The sequence below is a fragment of the Pinus tabuliformis genome, chromosome 1_2 (assembly GCF_031772625.1).
Source record: "Pinus tabuliformis cultivar Carrire ecotype Pingquan chromosome 1_2, CPIR1, whole genome shotgun sequence".
Lineage (NCBI taxonomy): Eukaryota > Viridiplantae > Streptophyta > Pinopsida > Pinales > Pinaceae > Pinus > Pinus tabuliformis.
Window position 1 is genome coordinate 79299410 of NC_142298.1, and position 15157 is coordinate 79314566.

Consider the following 15157-nt stretch of genomic DNA (forward strand, 5'->3'; position numbering starts at 1 on the left):
ACATATTTTCTGCTCTTGTTTTCCTAGCCTCATTGACACCACCTGAGGCTAGAACATTTGTCCAAGCTACATCAACCAACAAAAAAAACCAGCCTCAATTGAGATGAAGAGTTGCCATGGTGACAATGGACAACCTTCCTAAGGTGCCTTTATGGTTGCCCTTGGTTCAAGGATTTGAATATCTTCAAGTGCAGGACTAAGAGGTAACATGCAGCAACTTAGCACATGAACAGATGTAATTACCATTAGCAGCATTTAAAAAAAAATTAAAATTAAAATCCTGCTCGATATACAAATAGGAATGCTCTAACATTCACTATTTGAATTTCTTATCATAGGGTAAATGACATTGTAAACAACCTTCTGATTTAATTAAAACAATCTTTAAAGTTTATAGCAAAATGTTTAGGCACTCAAATTTGGTTCTGATATCAATTGCTTTGTTAACCACATGTCGGGTTCCCACATTTAGCATTTTTTATTTATTCATAGTCAAAAGAGCTACACCAAATTCTATACCAAAACTTCATCTTAGATGAAACTCTGCTTTGGAGTTCTGATTAGAGGATCACACACCCACCATATTCACTGGAAAAAGCTCACTTAAAGTTCACAAGCTAACCAGTACTCGTGTTCCACGTTCATTAATTTAGGTGACCTTTGTTAAGATCCATATCACAACAATTTTGCATAGTACAGATTTTCGGATCCTCTACGGACCATTAGTTTAAGCAATATATGCTATATAGTATAGAGTGTATAGGGAAATGTTTAACTGGGGATTTCCATAGGGTGGAAAGGCCCTAAATATATACATTTTGCTGCTTTATCTTAGTTTATCCTCTCAAAAATCCATGTATATATTTTTTTGATGATATATAGACAAACAGACTGAATACCTCAGCGAGGAATATGTACAGGTTTTATCACACTGAACAATTCTACAGGAAATGGCTTGGCCATCTATATTTTTTGATACAGTTTTTTGAAATGGCCATGGGCCAACAGTACTTGCATATGCCTTGGGCATCTACTACATGTAATTTTTCCACATAATGAAAGATTATGATTTTTCCATTGGAAAAAAAGGAAGTGTTTAACTGCAAGCAAGGAAAAATGTTTAAAACTCCACCTTAAATATTTGCTTGGCCTCAACCACTTTCCTGCCAGATGCAGCATTAATGTCCCAGAAGCATATTTGTGCATCATTTGAACCACTTAGTAGTTGACCTTCTTTGAGAGGGCTCCAGGACAAACTGTATCCTTCATTAGTATGACCCTTCAATATCAATTCAGGATTGCAAACCCTTTCTTGAGGGGCATTTGACGAATGCTTAGTGTAATCAAACACATAAACATCTGAGCTCACTGTCTTGGTTGCAATAATAAATGAGTTCTGTGGCATGTATTGAGCCCTATTAACTTCTCCTTCATGATTAATCTGCTGGATTATGTGTACCTGAAGTAAAACAAATAGCATCATGAGAGGGAGAGTCTAATGGCATTGCAAATCAAGTCATCTCTGAAATGTATTTTATTGCAAAAGAATCAGAAGACCAATTGTATTTTTGGGAAAGCAAATCCAGGAACTACAAGAAAACATTCATCTGAGGTATCAGGATTTGGATGAGTAAATATATTTTAATGAATAGCTACAAGACATCCTCTCAGGGTTAGCATTCTGCCTGTAGAGAGAATATATTTAACATAACCAAAGGTAATTACACAGTAAAGTTTCTATGCTTGACAAACTCCCTAATGGTGATAACAGTAAGAATCAAGATATAGGCATTACATGCACAACTCATGTCAAGTTATGTTATTGTTCCAATTTAATGCAAGTCATTCAGAGTTGATGTTAGGAATTGGCAGAAACCCAAAGAGAAACAATGACCTTCAGAAAAGTATAACCATTAAGATTAAAAATAAAGCACAACTCTATATAAATGTGGTTGCCACAAAGATGAGTTGATCACATGGCCTGAGTATGCCATTTTATCACAGAGGCTTCTTTCACTATGCTTCAGTTGCTTCTCTTTCAGGAATACACACTTATATGAAAAAGGTTTGAATATATTTCTCAGCCATAAATAACTGGAGCTTTATGCTTGCATGCAATGCATTCTTTATCATATACAATCAACAGAGCATGAAAAGGAGGACTTTGAAAGACCTATTATAGATTTAAAACAGTTGGACATCAATCTGATCTTAACAATGGCAACATTGTTGCGTCGAGAATTAACTGGTTGAATCAAGAACTAACAAGGCAATTCCAATACCAATATAAGAAAATATTACGCTATGATATAGGCGTTGATGACATGTACATTAGGCCCTTTCGAGTAAATTTTCTAACAAAAAAATGTAGGGAAAAAATAGACAAATTTGTAGCAACAAATCCTTTTAATAACAAGCATCAAGTGAATATCAATTGCTGCTGCTCAAGAAAAATTCAAAACATGTGCTTTTCCTAAGAAGTAATGTGCCATATTTTTATTTTTCACCTGATATTTACCTCCCAAGGAAGCATTTTGTTATTTTTTCCCAAAAGATCCTTGCAATCATGTTCTTTGTTAATGTTTAGATCTAATCCTAATTTTTCTAAGTTTGAACTCTAGTCCAAAACAAAGTAGACTTTAAGAGATTACGTAGAAAATATAATACATGTGATAAAGATATAATAGTGCATCTTACAAAGTTTTTTTCCTGAAAAGCATTATTGTCCCTTTTACAGAAAGAATTCGTTGCAATAAACACATTCTTCTTAAAAAGTTTGGGTCCTGGGATTGTTTAAGAGGGGAATGCCTACAAATAGTTTGTTATAGATTAATACTCAAACTAGGCATTGGTCTACTTATCTTAGGTGAAGTTTTTTCTGTGTAGATTAGGGAAGCCTCCCATAGCTTTTAGTAGGAGTTCACTTAAAAAGTGGGGATTTGTGTCAGGGTGACAATAGGCACTTATCTTATGTGGTACCACCTTAGCTCCTCGAGAGTGTTGAAGAATCTAGGGCAATTAGGTGTAGTGTGATTCTTCTTGACTTGATAACAATTTGTGGAGTCTTTTTACTTTTCTTGTTAGCTTAATCTTCTTCTTCTTATTAATGCATGTGTGTGTACTTCATCAAACTGCTACCAAAAACATAAGAACAAGAACACAAGATGTTGGCTCTCTGCCAGGGCCAAAACCTCTCTTCTCTTGAGAGGAAAACCCTTCGGTAAATTTCTCTTATTGAAGCTTCTTATTGATCAATGCCAAACCCTAGACCCTTGACAAGAATATCCTCCAAGCACAAGTCAAGTCCTTCCTCCTTTCTACACTTTGTTCCCCGACACTTTCTTCTTCCGGCACTTCATTCCCCAGCACTTCGTCCTCCTTCTTCCAGCACTTCGTTCTTCTTTCAACTGTTGGTAAACCTTGTTGCACTTGCTCTAGAAGAGGCACTTATCCTTGGTCTATGATGAGACTCCTTCTTTGTGATGATCCCTTCCTTCCTCTTGACCAAATGAGCTTCTTCCTTGAGGTGTAAGTACAGACTTGGTATGACTGTCCTGCAGCCCTAATTTCTCGCATGTGTGGTGGTTTACTTGATGTTGTAGGCTCTTTTCTCCTTCGCTTGAGTGCCCTTCTTCTTCGCTTGATTGGGAGGCCTTATAGGCCTAGTTTACTAGCCCCAAATAGTGAGATATATCAGCTGTGAGTTGCTGCTGTCATAACCGCAGAGACAGCCCTCCTTTTCTCGCACGTGTGGCTGTAACTTTACCCTAGAAACAGTCTTCTTAAGCTCGGTTGTGTACCCTTCTTCTTCGCTGCTCTTGGAGATCCTTTCTTCATCCTTCATTCACCCTTTACTTGCCTCCTTTTCTCGCTGATTTCAGAGATATGAGTGCGTTGTCTTTGGAGGAGTGGACAGCCTCTATATATAGAGGTTTGTCCCTCCTTTAGGCCGACTAGAAGACTGCAGGCCGACTTGACATATATAATTCGGATTGCTTCTTTGGTGGTGTCACATGCTTGGAGGAGACTTGACTTTGCTTGGAGGTGACTTCTATGACTCTAATACATAAGTATACCTATAGTAACATGCCCTTAAGGTCTTCAACATTTTATTTTGACTATTTGACTCACTTATAGCACTTTAACATGTCAATGAGCAAGAAACTCATTGACATATATTATAAAAATAATATTTCTTTTCTTGAATAAATACAAATATCAAAAGTACATTTATGAAGACCGAACCTTGTTACATTTCCTTCAACAAAGAGGACCTTGTCAAAACCGTTAATTTGGGTGGTAACATGCTCCAATTCCTCTTGCAACAAGAGAATGAAGTAACCTAAGAGAGGAGCCTCGTGACGAACTATTGCGAAAGAGGGCATGTTGCCCCATGAGTTTGTTAATTTTTCTTAGGGCTATATTGTTCTTTGCTTTGATAATTGCATTTCTTCATTAACACACTAAGTTAACCCCATAACATCATAACATTATTCAGATTCACATCATTATTCAGCAGCATATGCAACTATATAGAAAGAACAATATCATCATCATCATCAATGCAGCGGAACATAAAGGAACAATAGAAGAAAAGCATTCACACATAGAGACACCGAGATTGGTCGGAGACCCGAGCAAAACCCACTATGGGGAAAACCCTTTCAAATTCTTCTTCTTCTTAGATTGTCATCAAATGATTCAACAAAAGAGAGTACAATGATCCATATCTTCATCTATGCAACTATCCAGCAAAACAACTACAACATCCATAAATGAACCCAACAAAGCTTATACTCAAAATTCTGATTCCAAAGTTTGTAATAAATTGTCACTGTTTGCGGTCAATTGTCGAACACTGCGATCACTAAGCGAAATCTTCGGACAACTGAAATTTCATCATTTATGTCCCGGTCACACGGAGGGGGAGTCAAATGTGCGACTGGGAAGCTTCCAGTTGCTCTCTGGAGCCTTCAAGAGAGCGACTATAATTTGTAATGGAGAATCAAAAACCCTAGATGTCGATCGCACGGAGGACAAGTTGTGCGTGCAACTGGGATGCTTCGATCGCACGAATGAACCTGGTAACGAGCAACTGTGATCAAATCTGGATTGTGGGAAGTGAGTGACTGAGATTCTTAAACCCTAAATCCCAGTCGCATAGATGGAGAGTTGTCTGTGCGACTGGAAGGCTCCAATCGCATGGATGAGCTTCTGTGCGAGTGACTGCAGTCGACTTCTTCCTGTGTTGTGCCAGCGACTAAGGCCCAAAACCCTAAAATTGAGATGCGAGCTTCGGACCCTGCAATTTCACCTCAAAGTGAACCCATTCCTCCGCAGACCTGCCTCAGACCTGTGCAAGCCAAAACCAAGAAAGAGAATAGAAGAATGTCTCATCATGATGTCCAAATGAGGTAGAGGTCACTTGTATTTATAGCCTTCCAAGGGTGTCCACTTTGCTTTAGGGCCAACCTTGTCAAATATGCACATGTGGGCTTTTCTTCATAAGTACATTTTCCCTTATCCGATTTGAGTGATCTTTAGGTCGATTTTGGTCCTCTCAAAAAGAGGAATTAAATGCAATCATTATCTCCATCAAATGAGTTTTCCAAAGTGGAATTTGACCGCAGTTGCATATTTTAACACTCCCTCTCAACTAGGGAGAATTCCACCTGCATCATGTCATGAGTATCCTATCAACAAATCATATCCAATCTCAAGTATCTCATCATCACATATCGTCATTGATCATCTCAATTCATCTCTTGCTTATTCATGTTTGTCTCTTGATTGTCCCTGCTCATATGTTGAACATTCTCGAATCTAAAAGAAGAAGAATTTGTTACCGGAGGGGAGCTTATTCTACAACTCTCTATTCATCAGGGAGCCACTGCTACCACCTGGAATCACATCAGCGGGGAGTCAATTCTACGACCTTCATCATCATTGGAGAGCATATCATCAGGGAGCACATTTCAACCTGGAACCACATCGAGGAGCACATCTCGACCCGGAATCTCATGGGAAAGTTATACATCTACAACCCCATATCGAGCAATAAGATATCCAAACACACAGGAGAGCACATCTTAACCCTGGAATCACATCGGGGAGCTCATTCTCAACCCGAAACTACATAGGGGAGCAAAACTCAACTCAATCCTTCAAATATGGGAATGTCAAAGTTGACTTATACCTTGAAGGGAGCGGTGCCTCTAGAGTGGTTGTTGGATGAAGATGTGTCGCTTGTGGGCATCCAACGGGGGATCTGGGCAAAGTTATCCATCATTGTGTTCCTTTGTTGCTCGAGGGCTTCTTCGAGCAATATTTTGAAGGGATCTCCTGCTCCCTCGTCTTTCTTTTCTTCCGCCATGGGAGGTCATCGAGGTTTATGAGGTTGGTCTTGCAAAGGTTCAACCAGTTCGAGCCCTAACTCCTTATACCCTAATCTTGTTGGGGACATGCAAAGAAAAACAGAGAAAGAGCAAACCGCTTTGATACCACTGATCCAGACTTATGCAGGAACGCAACAGAATACAAATATAAACATAAACACAGAAATGTAGCAGAAATAAATCTTCATTTCATTAATATCAAAGAACTGAAAGATGCTTACATATAGAATGGAAATAAACTAGCTCGGGCGATGGTAACTTATCTTTGAGAAGAGATGTGGCAGCTACATGCCTCGGAATTGTGTTACAATGAGGCTCAAGGCCTTTTTATTATTGAACAACAAAAGGAAACCCTAAACAATCAAAACCCTAACCCTAGGAGATGGAACACCAAGGGTTTGTGGGTCCCATTGGGGTTAGTTGGGTAGCCAACTTCCCGGGGTCGTAACTTGGTCATATGATCTCCATTTGGCGCGTATGATACCTCATTAGAAAGGTCTCTCTGAGTACTACAGGATTTGCAGCAAGCCCTTGCCTACGACTATGGGCCTGCTGCGGACCTCAAAAAAACATTTTTTATGGGGTCAAAACAGCTTCGGAAGTTCAGGACTCGAAAAACTGCTAAAAATGGTAAATGTTGCTATAATCAAGGAAACTGATGAAACCGACTAGAGGTCTAGGTGGAATAGGCGAGCGGCCACCAATATCCACCTAGATCAAAGATCCCTCCAAGACAAAGTCAAACCTTCCTTTGATGAGCTTCTCTTCCACAACATCAACGTCAGTCAAACTTGCTCCACAACTTCAAATTTTGGCCCTTTCTCAGATTTTCAGCCTGCTGCTTCTAGACTGCAATTTCAACTTCTACTGCAAAAACCCTAGGTCACACGTGTGAGATGCATATGGTGGCTTTCTTCCCTTTTCTCCTTCGTTTGGATAGTAGCTTCTTCTCCAACAATTCGGCTTGCAAGATGATCCTTCCTTTATCTGATTTCGGCCTCCTGCAATATTTCGATCTCTGCTGCAATGGTTGATGCCCTAACTCTTTCGCACGTGTGAGGAATAATGCCTAGAAACAATCCAAAATTTCGGTCTTTTTTCTTCTTAAGTTGCTCTCCTTTTTCGCTGGCTAGAAGGCTTCTTTTTCCCTTGATCGAACATGTTGTGAGCTTGATTGATGATCATAAATGAGGTCGAGTGCTTCTAATTTATAGTCTTCTCTTGGTGGCCGAATAGCCCTATCTTGAGGTTGACTTGTCCCTTCTTGTAGGCCGACATCTCTTCTTGAAGGTTGACTTGTCTTGGAGGAATTTTTATGACACTTTGACTTTACAATACATTTCTTTGACTTGATACATGATGCCCAAGAGGGTCTTCTTTACATGGCAATGACTCAATTGACTTGTTGACTCAATGACAAGCCCTAGAAGCACTCAATGGGTGCTTGAGCATGAACCCCATGCATCAAGAAAATAACCTTGAGCATGAAACCCATGCTTCAAGAATGACGATAATAAATTTATTTTTCTCTTTACATCAAATACATAAAATCATGATTACATTAGACATTATGAAGGCCGAACCTAGTTACACTTTTCAACAAAATCAAGATTGGTTTTACCAAAATGATATGAACCTACATGCTAATAATTTCTAATTACAAACATAGAGGCATATATAATGGCAACCTACGAAATATGAAGTGACTATAAAATGTATAAGCTTCAAACACATTGACCCCTATTTGGTTGGATTTACTTTGGGTTGTTTACTATGAGAATACCATATTCTAGACAATAAGTTATAAAGTATGAAATCAAGTTGTATACAACATCAAACCTAAAGAATTGGGCTTCCATCATTAGTCAAATTGGTTGCATATAGATCAATATTAACATATTTTTGGCCAAAAGAAAGAATCAAGCTTCAATCCCCAAATGTTCCCAACAACTTATGTACCATATTGACAAGATTTCCTTTGTTCTTGTGCTCTTAGATGGCTTCTCTATGCTATGTAACTAAGTAGCTTATCTATAGTTGCAAAGAATGCACTTAAACCTTCAACCTTTAATGGAATCTTGAGAGTGATATAGTAATTTCGACACAAGTTAATGTTGCAAGATAGAACATTTTATATATGCTGGCAAATATTATGGGCTTAATTCTTCCTAGGTTTATCAACTACATTAGTGTGGAACAAGCCTCAAAATTCTTTGCGGTTCTTGAATTTAGGCATGCATTAAAATTTAAAATCAACCTGTCGTCTAGAAATGTAGACATGGTGTTAAAAAAAAAATGTGTTAAATTGGGCTATTACATGTAGATTATTATTTGTGTGTGGTTGTTCACATGTGCAAAAGATTAAGACAAGTATATATACACGTGTTCCATGTACGATGTAGTGAAAAGGGAAGTTACACATTATTTGTGATAGTATGAATTAGCTAAAACAAGTAATATGTAGCACATGTAAAAAGGTAGAGAGTGAGGGGGAGGAGATTTTAATTGCATAGAAACTATTTAATGTTTTTTGTTCGCACAACAAATTAATCGTTATATCAGTAGGACCAGTTCCTTTGTGGACAACTTATTGGCATAAAAAACATGGCATATTGGGATATATATAACTATAGGTTGGAACAAACCTCACAACCAATGTGGAAGAGCACACAATAAGAGAAGATAACTTCGTAATGTTTGTAGTGACATAGTGACACCATGCTTCGATAAAAACAAGATTTATTGTTCTTGAACCGCAGCAACTTAGCATTATTCTCCTAACTTAACAGTTTTTTTGTCTTTTGTTAAATTATTAACAGCAAATAATGAATAAACCACACTGCAATTCTTCACCAAATAAAATACGTTGCGGAAATAAAAATATGGAACTGAGAAATAGATGCACACACACAAAATAAAAATGACACTGTTATTTTGGACTAAACATCCCCGGAAAAACCTCAAAGGGAAAACTAGTGCAGCAGATGAGGGTTTGTTTTATTATGTAGCAAATATAGAGAATTACAACTAGATGCCTAACTAGCAATCCTCTGGCAATTTATCTCCACTAGAAAATATTGGGAAAAATCATTTTTTCCCTCACAACTCTTAGATTTGGCCTCTCTAACAAACTCACCCTTCCTAGTTAATTCGCACTGTTGGACTGGAAACACACACTTCCTACTCAGATAAATTCATTCTACCTCTAGATCACTTCAATATGAGTCGTCCTGCCTCTCTCTGCGTCTGGAAACAATTCGCTAGGCCTCCCAGGACTAGATCCGGGCTCTAGCTATTGAATCAATCCCTCTCCCAGCAACTCGCACTGGAAAACTGGGCAACTCACACTGCAGAATATGTCCTCCCTATTGGATAATTCAGCCTTCCTTCCCTGACTCTAGAAACTGGAAAACCACTTGAGAATTTCTCTGAAAATTCTCCCTGCTGCAAACCCCTGCTACTCTCCTTCCCTTGGCTCAAACTGCGCCCTCACTGAACACTGTGAATTGGGTGAGTCAAACTACCTTGCTCACAACTGATCGCACTGATACTATCCCCAAGCCCTTCGACCTACTCTTATAATCTCTCATTGAAGTCTCAACGGCCACAATTTAATCTCCATCAACGGCTAAGATCAATTTGACTTCATCAATAGAAGCCTCTAGAGCAATCTTGAACATCCTTAATTAATTCACTTTAATTTACCACTTTTCCTAAGTTAGACTTAGGAAATATTTTAATTATGGCAAATTAATTTAATTAAGGTGTTTGTCAAGCTTATCTTGCAAAACCTTTTCTGGGTTTTGGAGATCTTGTGTTCCTTAGTCTCTTAGCATCATCTGAGACTAGAACACATGTTTGATGTTACCATATCCATCAAAAACTAACAAGGTCTAGTTAAAAGGGAAGTTACACATTATTTGCAATATTATGAATTAGCCATAACAAGGAATATGTAGCACATGCAAAAGGCCAAGAGTGAGAGGGAGGAGATTTTAATGTCATTGAAACTATTTAATATTTTTTGTTCGCACAACAAATTAATCGTTATATTAGTAGGACCAGTTCCTCTGTGGACACCTTATTGGCATAAAAATCACGGTATATTGGGATATATATAACCATAGGCTAGAACAAACCTCACAACCAATGTGGAAGAGCACACAATAAGAGAACAGAACTTCATAATGTTTGTAATGGCATAGTGACACCAAGCTTACATAAAAACAAGATTTATTCTCTCCAATCTATGTTTTATTTGGTTGTTACATCATCTCTTCTCAATTGCCAAAGCTGTAACTTTTAGCACATAAACATTGTACAATCATTGATAAGCATAGATATCTCCATAAGCATAGATATCTCCATGTGGAGAAGTTACGAACTTGTAGCAAACAACACCCTACATAGGGCCATAGATAAAGAGTTCAAATCTCATAGAAGCAACCATAACACTTCTGAATAAGTAGGGAGGAGGTGACCAACATGTTATTATACGTCATACATGTTATTAAGCATACACAAATTATTAGAACCCTCACTGTGATATATAATATATGATAGTACATGATATTTATTAAAAATTGGGAAAATTTCTTCTTTGCTAGTGTTAAAACCTTCAAATCTCTAAGATGGGGGCAACCAAGAGAAATCAATTAAAAAAAATGATCCCCACTAACTCATCTTATGTGTTATTCCATTGACGAGGACTACTTTGGGGTTTTAACTTTCGACCCATCACCCCATAAATTTGATAGTTTTTTCCCATGGGAACACCATTGATTTGGAAATTGAGAAGCATGGTTCATATCTAATATGCTCAAGGGATACCAACCTATACCAAAGTGCAAGATAGACCTCCTCAACCCTACATTGAGAATGCAAGATTCACCCATAAGATCCCTAGGAGCATTGAACTAAACCCATGTGCAATAGGCATCGCAATCCCACATCATGGATGAAGGATGCAAACTCAAGCAACATAGATTGAAAACTTTTTTCATGATGTCTTCAAGCCTATCCTTACAATGTCTTCAAACCCGACAACCTATCATCGTAGTGTATTCAAATTTCAAGCCCCATAGCCTATGCTGACAGTGTCTTCAAGCCTCACAACCCATCTGTGTGTTTTCATCAAGCCCTACAACATATCCTCATGGTGCTTTCAAGCTCAACAACCTATCCCTTACGATGACTCCAAGCCTTGTAACATATCCACGTGATGTCTCTAGGTCTTGCAACATATCCCTCGTAGTGTTATGGGGGCATGCAACTTATTCTTGTAATGTCTATAAGCCTTGCAGCGTATCCGTCACAATGTTTTTGGGCCTTGCAACTTATCCTTCTTGATGTCTTTCAAGTTTCAACCCTACAATCTACACTACATGATGTCATCAAACCCCACAGTGTATCCCTTACAATGCCTTCAATCCCTACAACCTATTTCTTGTGGTGTATTCAAGCCCCACAACCTACTCTCCCAATGTCTCCATGCCCTACAAAATGCCTTCATAGTTTCTTCAAGCACTGCAACCTATTCTCGTAACATCTTAAGGCCCCAAAAAATATCCCCAAGATGTCATCAAGACCCACAATTTACCTCAATGTAAGTTGACCCACAATTTACCTCACAATGTAAGTTGTGTAGACACTCTTTATCAAACTTGAAATCCTTTATATTGTATCTTCATATTAATTATTATTGTAACATAAACTTGCAATTATTACTTGCAACGTAGCCAACCCTACATTGTTTCACACCTCAATGACAACCCAACCTTACAATTTCTCTTCTCACCATAACCCAACCTTATAGACTTCATTTATAGCATGCAATAGAGGCAAAAACTTTGAAAACCTTAAAATTTGTAGATAAATCAAGATCATTTATTTCTAAAATTGAATCTACATGTTAATCGTTAGTAATTACCAACGCAAAGGCATATATAATGGCAACCTGTCAAATATCAAAGTACAATAAATACATAAACTTCAAAGACATTGACGCCTATTTGGTTAGATTTACTTCAAGATGTTTAGTATGAGAATACCCTATTCTCTGCAATTAGTTATGAAATTAAATGAGAGTGTATACATCATCAAACCTAAACTATGGGGTTTCCACCATTATTAACATTGGTTGGATTTACTTTAAGAGTTGTTGAGATTAGAAATAACGTAATTTGGGCAAAAAGAAATGATCGGGCTTCAAATCCTATGTAACCAGCAATTTAAATACCAAAATTAACAAGAGCCTTTCTTTGGCGTTCTTAGGTAGCTTTTCTTTTATAATACGCAAATAAATAGCTTCTCTAGAGTTGCAAAAGCACAACTAAACCTTCAAAAATGCCCCCACGAAATCTTGAGAGCACTTGCCGTTATAATTTTGCAACAAGTTAATGTTGCAAGATAGGACATTTTATCCACGGGGAATTATGTTGGGCTTAATTCTTCCAGGGTTTACCCAACACATGAGTGTGGAACAAACCCCAAAAATCTTTGAAATTCTTGAAGTTAGTCCTGCATTAAAATCGACTTCTTTGTTCAAAAAGATAGACATGGTTTTCAAAAAAATATGCAATATGTTGAATCGGGATGTTACACATAGACTATTGTTTATGTGTGGTAGGTCTCATGGGCAGTGGATTGAGACAAGTATGTAAACAAGTGTCACATGTGTAAGGTCCAGTGACAAGAAAAGTTACGCATGCATTGATTGTGGATAGTAGGTACTAGTCATAATGAAGAACATGTGATAGATGTTAAAAGTAGCAAGTAAGAAGTAGAAGATTTTAAAGTCATAAAAATTATTTTTATTTTTTTTTATTATGGTGAATCAGTGATTTGTTGGAGTAATATATGCCAGGAGTAAATTTAGTGGTTGTTATACCAAGAGTATATTTAGCAGTCCAGAAGTTAAATATACTAGGAATTTATTACTTAGCAAGAGCCAATATTCAGCGAGGATGGGAGAGTCTACTCCTTGAGCTTTATCACAATAAGCCAAAAATGTCCCCGGTAAGATTTGAAACCAAATAAAAAGATAACATCTCATTATATCAACCATTTAATCATAATCCAAAAAATAAAATCATAAAAACTATTTAATATTATTATTCACATATCTCGTAAACGACCTTGTAGAGTAATGATCTCACTAAGTGGGATAAGAGTGTTATGCGCACACATCCACTGGCAGAACAGATCAATCCATCATTATATTTGCATAAAAGTCACTACTTAGACACGACATTAATGAAGTATCATTATATTTGTATAAAGGTCACTACCCACGACATTAATGAAATGATTATAGTTGGTTGAAATTTATATGCTACACAGACCAAACATCACAACCAATATGGAATAACACTCACGAGAAGAGAAATAATGAAATAGTAAACTTTTGCAATATAGAATAACACACAAGAGGAGAAATACTGAAATAGTAAACTCCGTAATGGCACGATGGTACCAAGCAATACAATTTTTACTCTCTCCAATCTGTCTTTGTCGGCTTGTTACATCCTTTCTCTGCGATTGTTACTTTTTCCAGATGAAGAAGCAAATTGTTTTATAGGTTATCTTTAGCCTGGTAAATGTTAAAATATATTTATTTATTTTTCTCAACCGGCAAGCTATAAATTTTTAACACATGGGCATTATTCGATGATTCTCATAAAATTTTAATGCATACACATTGAATTCAATGACTGTCTTTGTTTGCTACTGACATCATTTCTTTTTTTAAACGACCAGAGCTATAAATTTTGGACACATAGACATTACTCTATGACTAATAACAATGGACATGCAGAAGCTACGACTTGAGAGCAAACTTCATCCTAGCATCACAGGCCAACAGTTCGATTCCCATAGAAGCAACCATGGGCACTTCCAAAAAAGTTGGGGGCGGAGGGACTACCTTGGCTTCGGTGGATTCAAAACCTCCAACGTTACCGTCTTCAGAGTATTGCAGGGGAATCTGGACCTCTGCTATCATCAAATAATTGGGCTCGTCCCCGGATGTATGAGTGCCCACTATCATTTTCTGCAGAGAGTAGTCCTTTGTGGGAGATTGGTGGCGGTCGGGGAGCCACTGTACCGTGAGGGAAGGCCATTCCAGCGCATGCGTTATCACTGCATCGTATAAAAGGGGGGTGTTCTTCTTCCATATGTTGAATTCCTCCTCCTCGTCTGCCACAATTTCGTCTAGCATTCTCGTTGCCGTGGCTCTCCTCTCTCGATCTTCTTCTTCTTCTAGTGTCTTGCATACAGCCACCACACCATCACAGTGCCGCCTAACTTGTTTTTGCGCTCTTCCCCTGTATCTCGCCAAAATAACTCCACTAGACTCCGGCACCCAACATAAGTAGAAGGCCTAACAGTTGCTTGAAAACTCACCATCAGGGACAATCAGGATTGGCAGACGACCATTTCTCCTGTTTTAATCGGTCTGCTGTCCTATGAATCTTACGGACAGTGGACCATTTACTGGTAGTTCTCGTGATACTTGTTTGTTGGATTGTGGGTCTTGTTTATTAGTTTGTTTTGGGATTGTGGCTGTCGTTGTTATGAGTGCATTAATCACTTTTTTATATATATATTGCTCTATACTTATAGAGCAATTTAATTTCTAGATAAGATGGTATTTTTCACCTTAATTTTATTATCTTATTTTAATAATTAATTTTTGTTATTTAAAATATTTTTTTAAATGTATAAATAAATTTAACATTTTGAATTTGTACAATGAAATGATA

At 37.6% G+C, this 15157-nt stretch overlaps 1 protein-coding gene across 1 annotated transcript; it reads right to left on the reverse strand.

The window, feature by feature from the left end:
- Window positions 1-1107: 1107 nt before the first annotated feature.
- Window positions 1108-14926, reverse strand: LOC149204518 (histone-binding protein MSI1-like). Its single transcript, XM_089393306.1, has 2 exons — window positions 14320-14926; window positions 1108-1459 (listed from the first exon to the last, which is right to left on the reverse strand). Exons 1-2 carry the CDS (start codon window positions 14611-14613, stop codon window positions 1121-1123), a joined length of 633 nt encoding a protein of 210 aa, XP_089249432.1. The 5' UTR covers window positions 14614-14926; the 3' UTR covers window positions 1108-1120.
- Between the last annotated feature and the right edge of the window lie 231 nt (window positions 14927-15157).

Bases quoted from the DNA above. Each gene is read 5' to 3' on its own strand.
- LOC149204518 (XM_089393306.1), bottom strand. From the start codon at position 14,613: ATGCTAGACGAAATTGTGGCAGACGAGGAGGAGGAATTCAACATATGG. The intron at 1,460-14,319 runs GTAGTCCCTCCG...GTTTTACTTCAG, and splicing joins TTGAATCCACCGAAGCCAAG to GTACACATAATCCAGCAGAT.